This window comes from Pristiophorus japonicus, chromosome 13, assembly GCF_044704955.1.
Source record: "Pristiophorus japonicus isolate sPriJap1 chromosome 13, sPriJap1.hap1, whole genome shotgun sequence".
Classification (NCBI taxonomy): domain Eukaryota; kingdom Metazoa; phylum Chordata; class Chondrichthyes; family Pristiophoridae; genus Pristiophorus; species Pristiophorus japonicus.
This window is the reverse complement of record NC_091989.1, coordinates 79,350,552-79,368,039: the sequence shown is the minus strand read 5'-3', so window position 1 is coordinate 79,368,039 and position 17,488 is coordinate 79,350,552. Positions and strand designations below refer to the sequence as shown.

General features: G+C 49.4%; 1 protein-coding gene across 9 annotated transcripts in view; it reads right to left on the bottom strand.

Annotated features, from left to right (window-relative positions):
- Positions 1–17,488, bottom strand: part of cfap54 (cilia and flagella associated protein 54) — a 724,932-nt gene that overhangs the window by 312,164 nt on the left and 395,280 nt on the right. For all 9 annotated transcript variants that reach the window (XM_070897703.1, XM_070897704.1, XM_070897705.1 and 6 more), the window contains 2 exons: positions 11,945–12,026; positions 10,136–10,291 (listed from right to left, as the gene is read on the bottom strand). In XM_070897703.1, coding sequence (XP_070753804.1) covers positions 10,136–10,291; positions 11,945–12,026 — 238 coding nt within the window. The remainder of the gene's footprint in view (positions 1–10,135; positions 10,292–11,944; positions 12,027–17,488) is intronic.

Below are 17,488 nucleotides of genomic sequence, written 5' to 3'. Positions count from 1 at the left end.
GCTCAAGTTGTGAGGCGCCGGCCCCCGAGGGAGGTTCCAGGGTTTGGCGCCAATGAGGAATTCCGTCCGGACGGGGGTCAGTTCGGACGGGATCTCCCCACGTGCTTGAGCCTCCTCGATGCACTTAACGGAGTCAGGGCCCAGAGCTGTTTTTAGCGACTCGATGGCATCGGCCGCGTGGCGGACGTTGGCAGAATTTAGGCGCCGCGCCAGCGTGTCTGGCGCCATCCAGCCCGCTCCTCCGCCATCGAGCAGGTCCCTGACCCTGGTCACCTCACCAGCCACAGCCCTCTCTTCCGACCGCCACATAAAACCTCGGTCGTGGAGGTACGGATTCCTGAGCAGCGGCTCCTGCAGGACGGCCGCCACTCCAGCCGGCGGAGAGCTGCGCTTGGTGGAGACTTTGTTCCAGACCCTGATGAGTTCCTTGTAAAAGACAGGCAGCTCCCGGAGGGCGGTCCTGACACCCCCCAAGTTCACAAACAGGAGCTGCGTGTCATAATTGAGGTCGCGCTGCTGGCGGAAGAAATACGTCGCCAGAGCACACCACCTAGGAGGGGGCTCGACGTAAAGGTATCTCTGCAGGGTCTGAAGACCGAAAGTCGCGAGCTGGGCGCTGACGCACACCAACGACTGACCGCCCTCCTCAAGCGGGAGACTCAAGACCGCAGCAGAGACCCAGTGCTTCCTGTTGTTCCAGAAGAAGTCCACCAGCTTCTTCTGTATCTTGGCGACAAACGCAGGGGGAGGGGTCAAAGTGACCAGCCGGTACCACAGCATTGCGGCCACCAGCTGGTTTATGACTAGCGCTCGACCCCTGTAGGACAGCACTCGGAGCAGTCCTGTCCAGCGCCCTAGGCGAGCGGCGACCTTGGCCTCCAGCTCCTGCCAGTTCGCCGGCCAGGCTCCCTCGTCTGGGCTAAGGTAGACTCCCAGATAGAGGAGATGGGTCGTGCTCCAGGCAAAAGGCCTGAGCTCCTCCGGCAGGGAGTCCACCCGCCACTGACCCACCAGGAGTCCGGAACATTTCTCCCAGTTGATCCTGGCGGAGGACGCGGCCGAGTAAATCTCCTGGCACTCACGCATCCTCCGCAGGTCAGCGGGATCCTCTACCGCGAGGAGCACGTCATCGGCGTAAGCCGAGAGGACGACCTCCACGCCCGGCCCTTGCAGAGCCAGTCTCGTCAACCTCGTCCGCAAGAGGCGCAGGAAAGGCTCCACGCAAACGGCGTATAACTGGCGGGGTTGTGCATGAAACTCTTTTGAGTTTACCTGCGAAAACATAAAACATTAAAGAGTGCCACCCGACCTGGGTGACACTCCAGACATTTCCAAGGCCCTTTTTTTTCCCCCCTTTTTTTTGTTTTTTTTTTGTGTTTTTCTTTTTTTTGGTTTTTTTTTTGGGCACTAAAATCACAATTTTTCCCCAGTGCCCCCTATAAAAGGGAAGGGGACACTAAAAGCACCGGCAATTAAAACAAATTAACTTTAAAACGTAAAATCAAATTAAAATTTGGTTGCCGGGCGTGATGATGCACTCCAGTCCCTCCGGTGCCCACCTCTCGCGGAAGGCCGCGAGCGTACCGGTGGACACCGCGTGCTCCATCTCCAAGGACACCCTGGACCGGATGTAAGAGCGGAAGAGAGGCAGGCAGTCAGGTTGAACGACCCCCTCGACCGCCCGCTGCCTGGACCGGCTGATGGCACCCTTGGCCGTGCCCAGGAGCAGTCCTACGAGGAGGCCTTCGGACCTACCCGCTCCCCTCCGCACAGGGTGCCCAAAGATCAGGAGAGTGGGACTGAAGTGCAGCCAGAATTTCAGGAGCAGCCCCTTCAAATAGTGGAACAGGGGCTGCAACCTCGTGCATTCAATAAAAACATGGAACACGGACTCCTCCAGACCGCAGAAATTGCAGGCGGCCTGGGAGTCCGTGAACCGGCTTAAAAATTTGTTGCACGGCACTGCTCCGTGCACCACCCTCCAGGCCAAGTCCCCGATGAACAGTGGGAGGACCCCTGCGTAGAGTGCCCTCCATCGGGGACCCCCGCCTCCTCCGGACGGCAAGATGGTACGCCATGGCGTGTCCGGACGGCCGGCGAGGATGGCAAAGTTGAGGGTGTGCAGGAGCAGCCCGTACAGGAAACCCCTCCGCGCGGAACTGAAAGGCACGGAGGGGATTTCCCGGAGGCGGCTCAAGTTGTGAGGCGCCGGCCCCCGAGGGAGGTTCCGGGGTTTGGCGCCGATGAGGAATTCCGTCCGGATGGGGGTCAGTTCGGACGGGATCTCCCCACGTGCTTGAGCCTCCTCGATGCACCTAACGGAGTCAGGGCCCAGAGCTGTTTTTAGCGACTCGATGGCATCGGCCGCGTGGCGGACGTTGGCAGAGTTTAAGCGCCGCGCCAGCGTGTCTGGCGCCATCCAGCCCGCTCCTCCGCCATCGAGCAGGTCCCTGACCCTGGTCACCTCACCAGCCACAGCCCGCTCTTCCGACCGCCACATGAAGCCTCGGCCGTGGAGGTACGGATTCCCGAGCAGCGGCTCCTGCAGGACGGCCGTCACTCCAGCCGGCGGAGAGCTGCGCTTGGTGGAGACTTTGTTCCAGACCCTGATGAGTTCCCTGTAAAAGACAGGCAGCTCCCGGAGGGCGGTCCTGGCACCCCCCAAGTTCACAAACAGGAGCTGCGTGTCATAATTGAGGTCGAGCTGCTGGCGGAAGAAATACCTCGCCAGAGCGCACCACCTAGGAGGGGGCTCGACGTAAAGGTATCTCTGCAGGGTCTGAAGACGGAAAGTCGCGAGCTGGGCGCTGACGCACACCAACGACTGACCGCCCTCCACAAGCGGGAGACTCAAGACCGCGGCAGAGTCCCAGTGCTTCCTGTTGTTCCAGAAGAAGTCCACCAGCTTCTTCTGTATCTTGGCGACAAACGCAGGGGGAGGGGTCAAAGTGACCAGCCGGTACCACAGCATTGCGGCCACCAGCTGGTTTATGACTAGCGCTCGACCCCTGTAGGACAGCACTCGGAGCAGTCCTGTCCAGCGCCCTAGGCGAGCGGCGACCTTGGCCTCCAGCTCCTGCCAGTTCGCCGGCCAGGCTCCCTCGTCGGGGCTAAGGTAGACTCCCAGATAGAGGAGATGGGTCGTGCTCCAGGCAAAAGGCCTGAGCTCCTCCGGCAGGGAGTCCACCCGCCACTGACCCACCAGGAGTCCGGAACATTTCTCCCAGTTGATCCTGGCGGAGGACGCGGCCGAGTAAATCTCCTGGCACTCACGCATCCTCCGCAGGTCAGCGGGATCCTCTACCGCGAGGAGCACGTCATCGGCGTAAGCCGAGAGGACGCGGGGGTTGTGCATGAATCCCAAAAAAAAGTTAGTTTACAGGTGCAGCAGGTAATCAGGAAGGCGAATGGAATGTTGGCCTTCATTGCGAGAGGGATGGAGTACAAAAGCAGGGAGATCCTTCTGCATAGGGTATTGGTGAGGCCGCACCTGGAGTACTGCATGCAGTTTTGGTCACCTTACTTAAGGAAGGATATACTAGCTTTGGAGGGGGTACAGTGACGATTCACTGGGCTGATTCCGGAGATGAGGGGGTTACCTTATGATGATAGATTGAGTAGACTGGGTCTTTATTCGTTGGAGTTCAGAAGGATGAGGGGTGATCTTATAGAAACATTTAAAATAATGAAAGGGATAGACAAGATAGAGGCAGAGAGGTTGTTTCCACTGGTCGGGGAGACTAGAACTAGGGGGCACAGCCTCAAAATACGGGGGAGCCAATTTAAAACCGAGTTGAGAAGGAATTTCTTCTCCCAGAGGGTTGTGAATCTGTGGAATTCTCTGTCCAAGGAAGTAGTTGAGGCTAGCTCATTGAATGTATTCAAGTCACAGATTGATAGATTTTTAACCAATAAGGGAATTAAGGGTTATGGGGAGCAGGCAGGTAAGTGGAGCTGAGTCCACGGCCAGATCAGCCATGATCTTGTTGAATGGCGGAGCAGGCTCGAGGGGCTAGATGGCCTACTCCTGTTCCTAATTCTTATATTCTTATGTTGGCCTCTGCTCCTTCTCCCAGTCATGCTCCCATGTCTGGGAACAACTGGTTTGTGCAGAAGCCTTGAAGTCAGCAAAATGTACTTCAGTACCTGCCACACCACTCCCTGTACACTTTTGAACCATGGAACAACCATGGAAAGCACCAAAATCATGCAAAATTGTAGCAACAGCCAGAAGAAATTAACCAGAAACTAATCTATAAATAGTTGATGATCCCTTTAAATAGTGCTGGATTGAGGTCCTTCCTGCTGCTGAACGCATGTTCAGCTGTGCGAGCTTAAAAGAGTGTCGGCTGGAGCTTGAAGATCCAAAATGGCAGCGCTAGCATCAAATCAGCGTTGCACGTTGATTGACATTGTGATCTGCCTGCTCTGCATACATCCGGCAGATGTTAAGTGCATGCGCGCTAACCCCTTTACCAAGATGGCGTCCGGTGGGCTTCATGTTAGAAGTATGCGTACATGCCGCAGATGCTATTTTGGAACCTTAAGGGCACTCGTAGCATCCTAAAAAAGAAGTCATGGCAAGCTAAAGCTACAGCAATGTTGAGACTGGGATAGAAAGTCCTGCCCTGGTTAAGAGTGTCCAAATTAATTTTGCTCAGCACCCTTATAGCCAGCAGACAGGAGAAACTTTAATTCCAACACTAAGGACTGATATAAATACACCCAATGAAAGGTCAATGTCTAATTAATTACATTACCAGTGATAAGTTTAAACAAATTACTACTGGCATATCAAGCGATTGATAAAATAGAATTACAAATTTTGACTATTGACTATGTCCTTGTAGGTGGCAGAGGCCATGGGTTTGGCAGGTGCTGTCGAAGAAGCCTTGGTGAGTTGCTGCAGTGCATCTTGTAGTGCCATGGCGCAGCGGTGGTGGAGGGAGTGAATGTTTAAGGTGGAAGCTGGGGTGCCAATCAAGCAGGCTGCTTTATCCTGGATGCTGTTGAGCTTCTTGAGTATTGTTGGAGCTGCACTCATTCAGGCAAGTGGAGAGTATTCCATCACACTCCTGACCTGTGCCTTGTAGATGGTAGAAAGGCTTTGGGGAATCAGGTGGTGAAACACTCGCTGCAGATGGCCCAGCCTCTGACCCGCTCTTGTAGCTACAGTATTTATGTGGCCAGTCCAGTTAAGTTTTTGATCAATGGTGACCCCCCCTCGCCCCCTGAATGTTGATGGTGGGGGATTCGGCGATGGTAATACTGTTAAATGTCAAGGGATGGTGGTTAGACTCTCTCTTGTTGGAGATAATCAGTGCCTGGCACTTGTGTGGCACAATTGTTACTTGCCACTTATCAGCCCAAGCCTGAATGTCGTCCAGGTCTTTATTATCTGAAGAGCTGCAAATGGAAGGGAACACTGTGCAATCATCAGCGAACATCCCCACTTCTGAACTTGTGATGGAGGGAAAGACATTGATGAAGCAGCTGAAGATGGTTGGGCCTAGGACACTGCCCTGAGGAACTCCTGCAACGATATCCTGGGGCTGAGATGATTGGCCTCCAAAAACCACAACCTGTGCTAGGTATGAGTCCAGCCAGTGGAGAGTTTGCGCCTTGATTCCCAGTGACTTCAATTTTACTAGGACTCCTTGATGCCACACTCGATCAAATGCTACCTTGATGTCAAGGGCAGTCACTCTCACTGCACCTCTGAAATTTAGCTATTTTGTCCATGGTTGGATCAAGGCTGTAATGAGGTCTGGAGCTGAGTAGTCCTGGGGGAACCCAAACAGAGTGAGTAGATGCCGCTTGATAGCACTGTTGACAACACCTTCCATCACTTTGCTGATGATTAGACTGATGGGGCAGTAATTAGCCGGATTGGATTTGTCCTGCTTTTTGTGGACAGGACATACCTCGGCAATTTTCCACATTATTTGGTAGATGCCAGTGTTGTAGCTGTACTGGAACAACTTGGCTAGAGGCGCAGCTAGTTCTGGAGCGCACTATTGCCGGGATGTTGTCAGGAGCCTTTCCTCTATCCAGTGTGTTCAGCCGTTTCTTGATATCACGTGGAGTGAATCAAATTGGCTGAAGACTGGTTTCTATGATGGTGGGGACCTCAGGAGGAGGCCGAGATGGATCATCCACTCGGCACTTCTGACTGAAGATGGTTGCAAACACTTCAGCATTGTCTGTTGCACTCACATGCTGGGCTCTGCTATCATTGAGGATGGGGATCTTCATAGAGCCTCCTCCTCCCGTTAATTGTACAATTGTCTGAATAAGACTGTTATGAAGTATTTTATTAAATGCCTTTTGAAAGTCCATATAACAACCCTTTATGTTACTTCATCAAATACCTCAAGTCAGATACGATTTGCCTTTAACAAATCCATGTTGGCTGTCCCTTTTGTCGGGCCATGAGGTTACAGATTGTGGTGGAATACAATTCTACAGCTGCTGATAGCCTACAGCATCTCATGAATGTTGAGTTTTGAGCTCCTAGGTCTGTACTTAATTTATCCCACTTAGCATTATGGTTGTGCCATACAACACGATGGAGGGTGTCCTCAGTGTGAAGGCAGGACCTGGGTCTCCACAAGTATTATGCGGTAGTCACTCCAACTAATCTTCTTTTTCGGCGGTCCCTCGTATAGAAGTTGACTTGCTTCCACACCAAAAAGGGATGAGTTCACAGGTGTTTCAATGAAGGACCTAATATTCCAGGTCCCGAATTACATGTTGAAGAGTGGAAGATGCCTGTGCGTGGATTTTTTTTAACGGTGACGGAAGTTGCACACCAGCCACCACATGGGCTTGACAGAGCTAGGTCTTGGTCCAGAGGCAAGGATTAACCAAGATGACTGGAGACCAGCTCTGCTGCACGGACCTAGTGCGCTCACATATCGCAGTGTGGGCTGGCCCGTGCTGTCCCAGGGCCCTCGCATCTGTTTGGTCCCGAACTCATGTCTCTCCTCGGCCCCGATCATGTCGCTGCACGATCACTCACCACTCCTTCACCCCGACCTCGCCTCTCCTGCTGTATCTGCCCACACTCTCCAATCACTGACCTGGACCTTGGTGATGTCCAATCCAGTTGCCCTCTTGCACCAGCTCGCTCTGCTCCCTGAAGTGGTAAGCTGCCATGCTGTCCAGAGGCTGCTCGCTGCTCCTTTTATGGCTCTGACCTGACACTGGTGTTCTCACGCAGGTCAGTCACCACGCTGTCCAGAGGCCGCTTGCCGCTCTTTTTATGGCCCCGACCTACTGCTGGTGTTCTCACATGGTGGCCCCGACCTGCGTGAAAATGCCAACTAATACTGTCATGGACAGATACATCTGCAACAGATAGATTGGTGAGGACAAGGCCAAGAAGGTTATTTCCTCATGTTGGTTCTCACACCTTCTGCCGCATGTCCAGTCTGGCACCTATGTCCATCAGTGGAGGTACTACCAAAGCACATTGAAATCCCCGACACAGTACATTCTGTGCCCTTGGCTATCCTCAGTGTTCACCAAGTGGTGTTCAACATGGAGGAGTACTGATTCATCAGCTGATTGTGGGTAATAGATGGTAAACAGTACGAGATTTCCTTGCTCTCAAGCCATGAGACTTCATGGCGTCTGGAGTCAATGTTGAGGACTCCCAGGGTCACTCCCTCCCAACTGTATACCACTGTGCCCCCACCCCAGCGTGGCGGCCTAGCCCAGCAGTCTGCGTAGCCCCCGGCTTGCGAGCACCATCGGAACAGGCCGGGGAGCGGAAGGAGCAGCGTGGCGGCCTAGCCCAGCAGTCTGCGTGGCCCCCAGCCTGTGAGCACCATCGGAGCAGGCCAGGGAGTGGAAGGAGCAGCGTGGTGGCACACCACAACAGGGAGCAGCACGTGCTGGAGCAGGAGAGCAACGGCAATGAAAAGGGATGTCATCAAGGTCCAGGTTGGTGATTGGAACGTGGGCAGGTACTGAAGGAGCAGAAAGGTCGGGGCGAAGGAGCAGCGAGAGATTGTAGAGGGACGTGATCGGAGCCCAGGAGAGGCGTGAGTTCGGGGCTCAGAAGAGTCGAGTGCCAGGGACAGCACGGGCCAGCCCACACTGCGATATGTATGTACGCTAGGTCCGTGCAGCAGAGCTTGTCTCCAGTCGTCTTGGTTAATCCTTGCTACTGGACCAAGACCTAGCTCTGTCAACCCCGTGTGCAACGGTCACCACATGTTAACAAAATCCACGCACAGGCATCTTCCACCCTTCAAGATTTAGTTCGGACCTGGAATTTTAGGTCCATCATTGAAACACCTGTGAACTTTTTGACGTGGAAGCAAGTCATCCTCGATTCGAGGGACTGCCTATGATGATGATGACCCCAGTTGGGTCTCTCAGGAATGGTGATGGAGGAGTCTGGGATGTTGGTTGATAGATATGATTCTGTGAGTATGACTATGGGCTGGACTTTCCCGAGAGCCCCTCAACGACCGATTGCTGCCCAGAAAAACTGCTAACATTTTGCAACTAACGCTGGCGAGAATTTCCACAATTAAAGTAAAATATATCGTCCGGCGAAAAAATGGATCTTGCACCAGTATTCTAGTCAGTTTCTTGGCGGTTAAAGGTGAAACTAGGTGAAACTTTTTTAAAAATTCACTAAAAAAAAATTATAAAAGTTAAAAAACATTCCCAAGATAGTTTTACCGTTAATCACCATTTTACAATTAAAAATAAATAAATAAAAAACCTTTAACTTACCTTTCTTTGCAGAGTACTCACCTACCGCCCTGTTTAAGCAGCTTTCACAACGTGGTTCCCTTGGCGATCTGGACGGGCTTCCGTTGAGGCCAAACTTACACCCTAGCGATTTTCTCGGCGGTGCACGTCAGTAGTTTGCTCCCGTCGGGAGTATTGAGATGTGGGTGGTACCATTTAAAAAGTAAGGGGGAAATTTTCGCCAGCCAGTTTCTCTCACAAAAACAGCTGAGAAAATCGCCGAAAATGAAGGCGAAAGTCTACCCCTATGTCAGGTTAATGGTTGACTGCAGCATCGACTGGCTGCATGTGTCCTTGTCGTGTCCGAATCCAATGCTTAGGGTGAAACTGAGTGGTCCGTCGAGTTTTATTAATCTTTTCTGTAGTGATTTGATACAACTGAGTGGCTTGCCAGGCTATTTCAGAGGGCAGTTAAGAGTCAACCACATTGGTGTGGGACTGGAGTCACATATCGGCCAGACCGGGTAAGGATGGCAGGTTTACTTCCCTAAAGGATATTAGTGAACCAGATGGTCTTCTTGACAATCCAACAGCTTCATGGTCACTTTTACTGATACCAGCTTTTTTTATTCCAGTTTTATATAGTTTCTTTGAAACAGAATTATAGCTGCAACACATTGTACTATGCTCAACAGAATGTACTACAGCTTTAAGAGCAAAGTTAAAAGAGAATCATAGAATAGCACAGCACAGAAGGAGGCCATTCAGCCCATCGAGTCTGCGATGGGTCTTTCGAAAAACAATCCAGCTAATCCCACTCTCACCCCATATCCCTGCAATCCTTTTCTCCTAATTCTTTATCCTATTCCCTTTTGAAGGTTACTATTGAATCTGTATCCACCACCCTATCAGGCAGTGCATACCAAATCCTAATCATTTGTTGCGTAAAAACGGTTTTCCTCATGTCGCCCTGGTTCTTTTGCCAATGTCCTTAAATCTGTTCCCACTGGTTATTGACCCTTCAGCCATTTGGAAACATTTTCTCTTTATTTATTGTATCTAAACCTTTCATGATTTTAAACACCTCTTTCAAATCTCCTCTGAGCCTTCTCTGCTCTAAGAAAAATAACCCCAGCTTCTCCAATCTATCCACATAACTGAAATCTTTCGTCCTTGGAACTCTTCTAGTAAATCTTTTCTGTACCCTCTCCAAAGCCTTCACGGCCTTCCTAAAGTGTGGTGCCCAGAATTGGACACAATACTCCAGCTGAGGTCAATTCCAGACTGTAAAGGTATGCTCTTTCACTCTTTGCTTGTGTCCTCACTGTTTGCTTTTAATATGTACTATCACTATTTAATAGTAATCAAACTAGTTAAAGAGTTGAAAATAGTTACATTTTAACATTGTGACATAATTTGCACTTACTTTGCTGTGTGTAAGCCAGGAGTAATGCCAGGAGTTTCCTGCTATGCCTGAGGGCACGGCTGACATAATTAGAGTTGACCAGTGACTCCCTGAAGCAGCTGAGTGTATCCTTCACATCCACTGGTACCGACACCAAAGCATTTGCTCTTTTTCCCCCTAATTGAGCAGTTACAAGTTTAGAATCTCAACATAAGTTATGTTAAACTAACTACAAGTCAAACAATCAACCGGAATATTCATTCCATAGTACAGCACATGTAAGTTAATCAACGGTATTTTAGTAGAATATTTATTTAAAGACAGCCTTTCGTCCAGTATGGTTGAATTCCCCAATGGGGGAAACTGGTGATTTACAACAACAATGGGATTGTTGCTTTATGGGTGCAATTCTTTGGCATAAGTGCAATTGACCCATTAGCAACTGTCCATATTTTAAGGAAAATCAGTAACTGGAATTAATCTGGTATTATGCTCTTTATAACAAGTGCAAAATGGTTATGTTGTTCATCTGGAAGGGTCTTCATTCTTTGTGCCCAGTACATCATACACATATTACTGGGGACATGTTGCTGTACTTAATTATTCTGAGCCTTCACATACGACGGGAGTCACACCTGGCTGGCAAGTTGGATTTACCAGCTGAACATCACTCCAGCTGCACATGGAGGGTGAAAAAGAAGGACTATTCAACAGGTGAAGGCATCCTCAATTCTTCAAATCTGAAGCAACTCTCTGAGGCTGAACCTTTCTGTATGTCCAAACAGGTCTGATTTCAGCAGTGTACAGTGTATGCAGGGGATGAGGTAACCGTTACAGTTTCTTCAAAAATTGTGTAGTGCACTTAATGTCAAAACAAATATCCTCCCCAATGTGTGCTTCAATGATCAGATTATCGAACGACAGTTGTAAGAGGCAAGTATTGGTAGCTGGGACAGGCTTTACTTATGGAGTTGGGAAATTTACTAGTAAAATTAACCTTAAGTTAGAGCCACAGTTATTTTAAGAAGCATTTGGCAAAAGAAAAATCAAGGGTGATGGGTGAACAGGACTTGGGGCGAATTAGGAAAGGGGCAGCAGAGTTTTCGATGAGCTCAGGTTAACGAAGGGTCAAGGGCAGCCAGGAGAGCATTGGCATAGTCGAGTCTAGAATACGTCAAGGTTGCGAACAGTCTAGTTCAGCCTCAGATAGTGGCCAGGAAGAGGAATGGATTTGGTGGCGAGGGAATGGAGTTTGTGGCGCGGACCGAGATAATGGCTTTGGTCGTTGTAATATTGGAGGAAATTTCTGCTCATCTAAAACTGGATATCAGACAAGCAGTATGTCAAATCAGAGGGAGTGGAGGGGTCGAGATAGGTGGTGATGAGATAGTGTCGGGTGTCGTCTGCGTACAGGTTTTCGGATTCTGTCGTCCAGGGGCAGCATGTAGATGAACAATAGGGGACAGCCAAGGATGGATCCTTGGGCGACTCCAGAAGTAATGGTACAGGAGTGGGAAGAACTGCCATTGCAGGAGATTCTCTCGCAATGACTGGTTAGATAGGAATGGAACCAGGTGAACCCAGCTGGACAATGGAGGCGAGGGATTGGAGGAGGATGGTATGGGCAATACATTAACTCGCTGCATTATAAACCATTTCCTTGTGCAAATGAAACACCAGCCAAAAGAACTGACTCAGACATATTGAAAATTGCAATAAATTTGTGTTCTTTGAAACCAACTAAGAATTCTCAATTGATATATGGCTTTAAAAACCTTTGATGGATACCGAATGAAATGTATAACGCATATAATATATGAATGTTCCTACCTGAGTACGCATCAGTTTCAAGGTCTTGGTATACAGATGTTAAGACTTTCAACTTCTTTCCTAGAAAGTTTCTGCAATTTATCTAAAAAATAATTGTTTTAATATGATTGTCTTTACGTTACTTATCACAGAACCAAGAGATTCATGGAATCATAGAAATTTAAGCACAGAAGGAGGGCATTGTGTAGGGACGGCTGACAAAGAGCTATCCAGCCTAATCCCAATTTCCAGCTTTCGGTCCGTAGCCTTGTAGGTTACGGCACTTCAAGTGCATATCAAGTACTTTTTAAAAGCAGTGAGGGTTTCTGTCTCTACCACCCTTTCAGGCAGTGAGTTCCAGACCCCCACCACTCTCTGGGTGAAAACATTTCCTCTCAAATCCCCTCAAAAACTCCTAACAATTACTTTAAATCTATGCCCCTGGTTGTTGACCCCTCTGCTAAGGGAAATAGGTCCACTCTATCTAGGCCCTTCATAATTTTATACACCTCAATAAGGTCTCAACTCAGCCCACTCTGTTCCAAAGAAAACAAACCCAATCTTTCGTCATTGCTAAAATTCTCCAATTCAGCAAACATCCTCGTAAATCACCTCTACCCTCTCTAGTGCAATCACATTTTTCCTGTAATGTGGTGACCAGAACTGTACGCAGTTCTCTAGCTGTGGCCTAACTAGTGTTTTATACAGTTCAAGCATAACCTTCCTGCTCTTGTATTCTATGCCTCGGATAATAAAGGCAAGTATTCCGTATGCCTTCTTAACCACCTTATCTACCTGGCCTGTTACCTTCAGGGATCTGTGGACGTGCACTCCAAGGTTCCTTTGTTCCTCTACACTTCTCCGTGTCCTATCATTTAATGTGTATTCCTTTGCCTTGTTAGCCCTCTCCAAATGCATTACCTCACACTTCTCTGGAATGAATTCCATTTGCCACTATACTGCCCATCTGATCAGTTCATGCAGTCTACAGCTTTCTTCTTCATTATTAAGCATACAGCCAATTTTAGTATCATCTGTAAACTTCTTAATCGTACAGTCAAGTCTAAATCATTGATATATACCACAAAAAGCATGGGACCTAGTACTGAGCCCTGTGGAACCCCAGTGGAAACAGACTTCCAGTCACAGATTGAAAACATTTCTAAAGATTTTAAATTGTTTTTATATTACAGTACTTCTGGAGTTTTGTCATATTGTACAATTAAACCTGTGCACAAATTATGAGACCACTATTGCAGAAGGTCCACACATCAGCAAATCACAGGTAGAGATGATTATCATCATAGGCAGTCCCTCGGAATAGAGGAAGACTTGCTTCCACTCTTAGAATGAGTCCTTAGGTGGTTGAACAGTCCAATTCGAGAGCCACAGTCCCAGTCACAGGTGGGACAGATTGTCGTTGAGGGAAGGGTGGGTGTGACAGACTTGCCGAACGCTCTTTCCGCTGCCTGCGCTTGATTTCTGCATGCTCTCGGCGATGAGACCTGAGGTGCTCAGCGCCCTCCCGGATGCACTTCCTCCACTTAGGGCGGTCTTTGGCCAGGGACTCCCAGGTGTCAGTGGGGATGTTGCACTTTATCAGGGAGGCTTTGAGGGTGTCTTTGTAACGTTTCCTCTGCCCACCTTTGGCTCGTTTGCCATGAAGGAGTTCCGAGTAGAGCGCTTGCTTTGGGAGTTTCGTGTCTGGCATGCGGACAATGCGCCCTCCTGTATGGCTCAGAGACATGGACCATGTACAGTAGACACCTCAAGTCACTGGAGAAATACCACTAACGATGTCTCAGCCAGCCAACAAATCTCCTGGGAGGACAGACGCACCAACGTTAGCGTCCTCGACCAGGCCAACATTCCTAGCATTGAAGCACTGACCACACTTGATCAGGTAGAGATGAGGGCAGCTGTTCGATCCATCTCATCTAATCCATTAGCCTGTTTCCAATCCACCAAGATCTCCCCAGTGTTAATCAACTTCCTCATAATGATGTTTAACAGACACAAATTTCATCCTTTCTTTAACTTAGTACTCGAGGATAATTATCATCCAGTCAATGGGAATATATTTGCTTTGAGCTATTTTAGCCTCTTTAGAATTGTATGTACACTGAAGCTACCACACTATAGTTCAGATTTCAGCCAGACTACTTGTGGTATTCATTGTCTTGGTGAAAGATAAATTCCATTGCTCAGGAGAGATTTCTGCACATCCATACTTATTGACATGATCACAGCTTCTCTCCCAGTACAGTTATATATTAAATATAACTACTGGGAGAGGAGCTGAATGCAGTGGTACAACAGCATTCATACTGTCTAAACATTTCATTTCAGATATGAGTACCTAGTAAGTCTAGGGGACCCCGGTCACGATTTATATCTGGTTGGACACCAAACTTGATTTACAGTCTATGAGCTATACAATGGAAGTGTGAAGCTACCTTCAGCGAGTCTCACCCAGCTTCACCCCAAAGCCAGATCAGGCTCTGACCCTGGATTTCAGAAAGAATGAACTTACATTTATATAGCACCTTTCATGTTCTTAAGCAATCCCGATGTAGCTTAAAGTCAATTAATTGCTTTTGAAGTGTAGTTATTCAGGAAGGTCCCATAAGCGGCAATGAGATGAATCACCATTTACCTATTTTTGTGCGATTGCTCCTGCTCCTCTTCCTGCTCCTGCACCCACTTCTCCTCCTCTGCAGATGGTGCAGCTATGCCTGGTGGCAATGGCTGTGCTCTCCTGACGGTGAGGTTATGCAGCTTGCAGCAGACGATGACAAATAGCGACACTTGCGAGAGAGAGAGGAGACCCGACCCTGCGTAAAGCGAGAGACCCGACCCTGTATAAAGCGAGAAAGGAGACACAACCTTGCAGAAAGCTATCAAGCTCGAGCAGTTGGCGGCCTTTCCTGCATATGTGGTTTTCTAGGAGACATGGAGCGTCACTTCATATTGAGCAGGATCGCTCATCTCCCTCGCTTTACATGGGGTTGGAGTCACCTCTCTCTCTCTCTCTCACTTTATACTGGGCGGGGTCTCCTCTCTCGCTTTATACTGGGTGGGGTCTCCCCTCTCACTTTATACTGGGCGGGGTCTCCCCTCTCACTTCTCACTTTATACTGAGGGGGGGGTCTCCTCTCTCTCACTTTATACTGGGGGGGTCTTCCCTCTCTCACTTTATACTGGGGGTGGTCTCCTCTCTCTCACTTTATACTGGGGGGGTCTCCTCTCTCTCACTTTATACTGGGGGGGGTCTCCCCTCTCTCACTTTATACTGGGGGTGGTCTCCTCTCTCTCACTTTATACTGGGGGGGTCTCCTCTCTCTCACTTTATACTGGGGGGGGGTCTCCCCTCTCTCACTTCATACTGGGAGGGGTCTCCCCTCTCTCACTTTATACTGGGCGGGGTCTCCCCTCTCTCACTTTATACTGGGGGGGCCTCCTCTCTCACTTTATACTGGGGGGGCCTCCTCTCTCACTTTATACTGGGCAGGGTCTCCTCTCTCACTTTATATTGGGGCGGGGTCTCCTCTCTCTCACTTTATACTGGGTGGGTCTCCTCTCTCTCACTTTATACTGGGCGGGGTCTCCGCTCTCTCACTTTATACTGGGCAGGGTCTCCCCTCTCACTTTATACTGGGGGGGTCTCCTCTCTCTCACTTTATACTGGGCGGGGTCTCCCCTCTTTCACTTTATACTGGGGGGGGTCTCCTCTCTCTCACTTTATACTGGGGGGGGGTCTCCCCTCTCTCACTTTATACTGGGCAGGGTCTCCCCTCTCTCACTTTATACTGGGCAGGGTCTCCCCTCTCTCACTTTATACTGGGGGGGTCTCCTCTCTCACTTTATACTGGGGGGTCTCCTCTCTCACTTTATACTGGGGGGGGTCTCTCCTCTCTCACTTTATATTGGGGGGTCTCCTCTCTCTCACTTTATACTGGGGGGGTCTCCCCTCTCTCACTTTATACTGGGGGGGGGTCTCCCCTCTCTCACTTTATACTGGGCAGGGTCTCCCCTCTCTCACTTTATACTGGGGCTGGGGGGTCTCCCCTCTCTCACTTTATACTGGGGGGGTCTCCCCTCTCTCACTTTATACTGGGGGGGGGTCTCCCCTCTCTCACTTTATACTGGGTGGGGTGTCTCCCCTCTCTCACTTTATACTGGGGGGGTCTCCCCTCTCTCACTTTATACTGGGGGGGGGGGTCTCCTCTCTCTCACTTTATACTGGGCGGGGTCTCCCCTCTCTCACTTTATACTGGGCGGGGTCTCCTCTCTCTCACTTTATACTGGGCAGGGTCTCCCCTCTCTCACTTTATACTGGGTGGGGGGTCTCCCCTCTCTCACTTTATACTGGGGGGGTCTCCCCTCTCTCACTTTATACTGGGCAGGGTCTCCCCTCTCTCACTTTATACTGGGCGGGGTCTCCTCTCTCTCACTTTATAATGGGCAGGGTCTCCTCTCTCTCACTTTATACTGGGTGGGGGTCTACGCTCTGGTTTATACTGGGGGTGGGGTGGGGGGTCTCTGTTCTAGTACAGCTTTACATCATACTCTTTCTTACATAGTAAACATGCAGGTGTCATATGTCATGACACCTTGCGTGTGTGCTGGTGTTACAGCTACTAATCCCCTGGGAGGACAGACGCACCAACGTTAGCGTCCTCGATCTGGCCAATATCCCCAGCATCGAAGCACTGACCACACTACCAGCTCCGCTGGGCAGGCCACAGTGTTCGCATTCCTGACACAAGACTCCCAGAGCAAGCGCTCTACTCGGAACGCCTACTTGGCAAGCGAGCCCAAGGTGGGCACAGGAAACGTTTCAAGGACACCCTCAAAGCCTCCTTGATAAAATGCAACATCCCCACCGACACCTGGGAGTCCCTGGCCAAAGACTGCCCTAAGTGGAGGAAGTGCTAACACTGGGCACCTTGAGTCTCGTCGCCAAGAGCATGCAGAAACCAGGTGCAGGCAGCGGAAGGAGCATGAGGCAAACCCGTCCTACCCACCCTTTCCTTCATCGACTGTCTGTCCCACCTGTGACAGACTGTAATTCGCAGATTGGACTATTCAGTCACCTAAGAACTCATTTTTAGAGTGGAAGTCTACCTCGATTTTGAGGGACTGCCTATGATGATGATTAGCTGTTACCCTTTGTTGTGCATGCCTTTGATGTCTTATCTCTCCCAATCTTTATTGCAAAAGGAACTTACTGCAGTTTATACACTGGAGTCCATTAAGCAATTACAATTCCCTTATCACACTCCCACTGTTGGCTATCTGTGAGTCTTTTTAAAGTGTGCTTTAACCTAATAACCGTCTAGCTCAATATTATATAATGCTATATATTACAACTAGCTTATTCTATTTAATAACCAACATGTGCATATCCTGACACTGCCGTTGTCTTTCAGATGAAATATTAAACCTACCTATTCAAGTAGATGTAAAAGATTTCAATGCACAATTACGTGAACAGGAAGGTGTCCTGGCCAACATTTTCCCTCAACCAACATCATGAAGAAAAACAGATTAACTGATCATTTT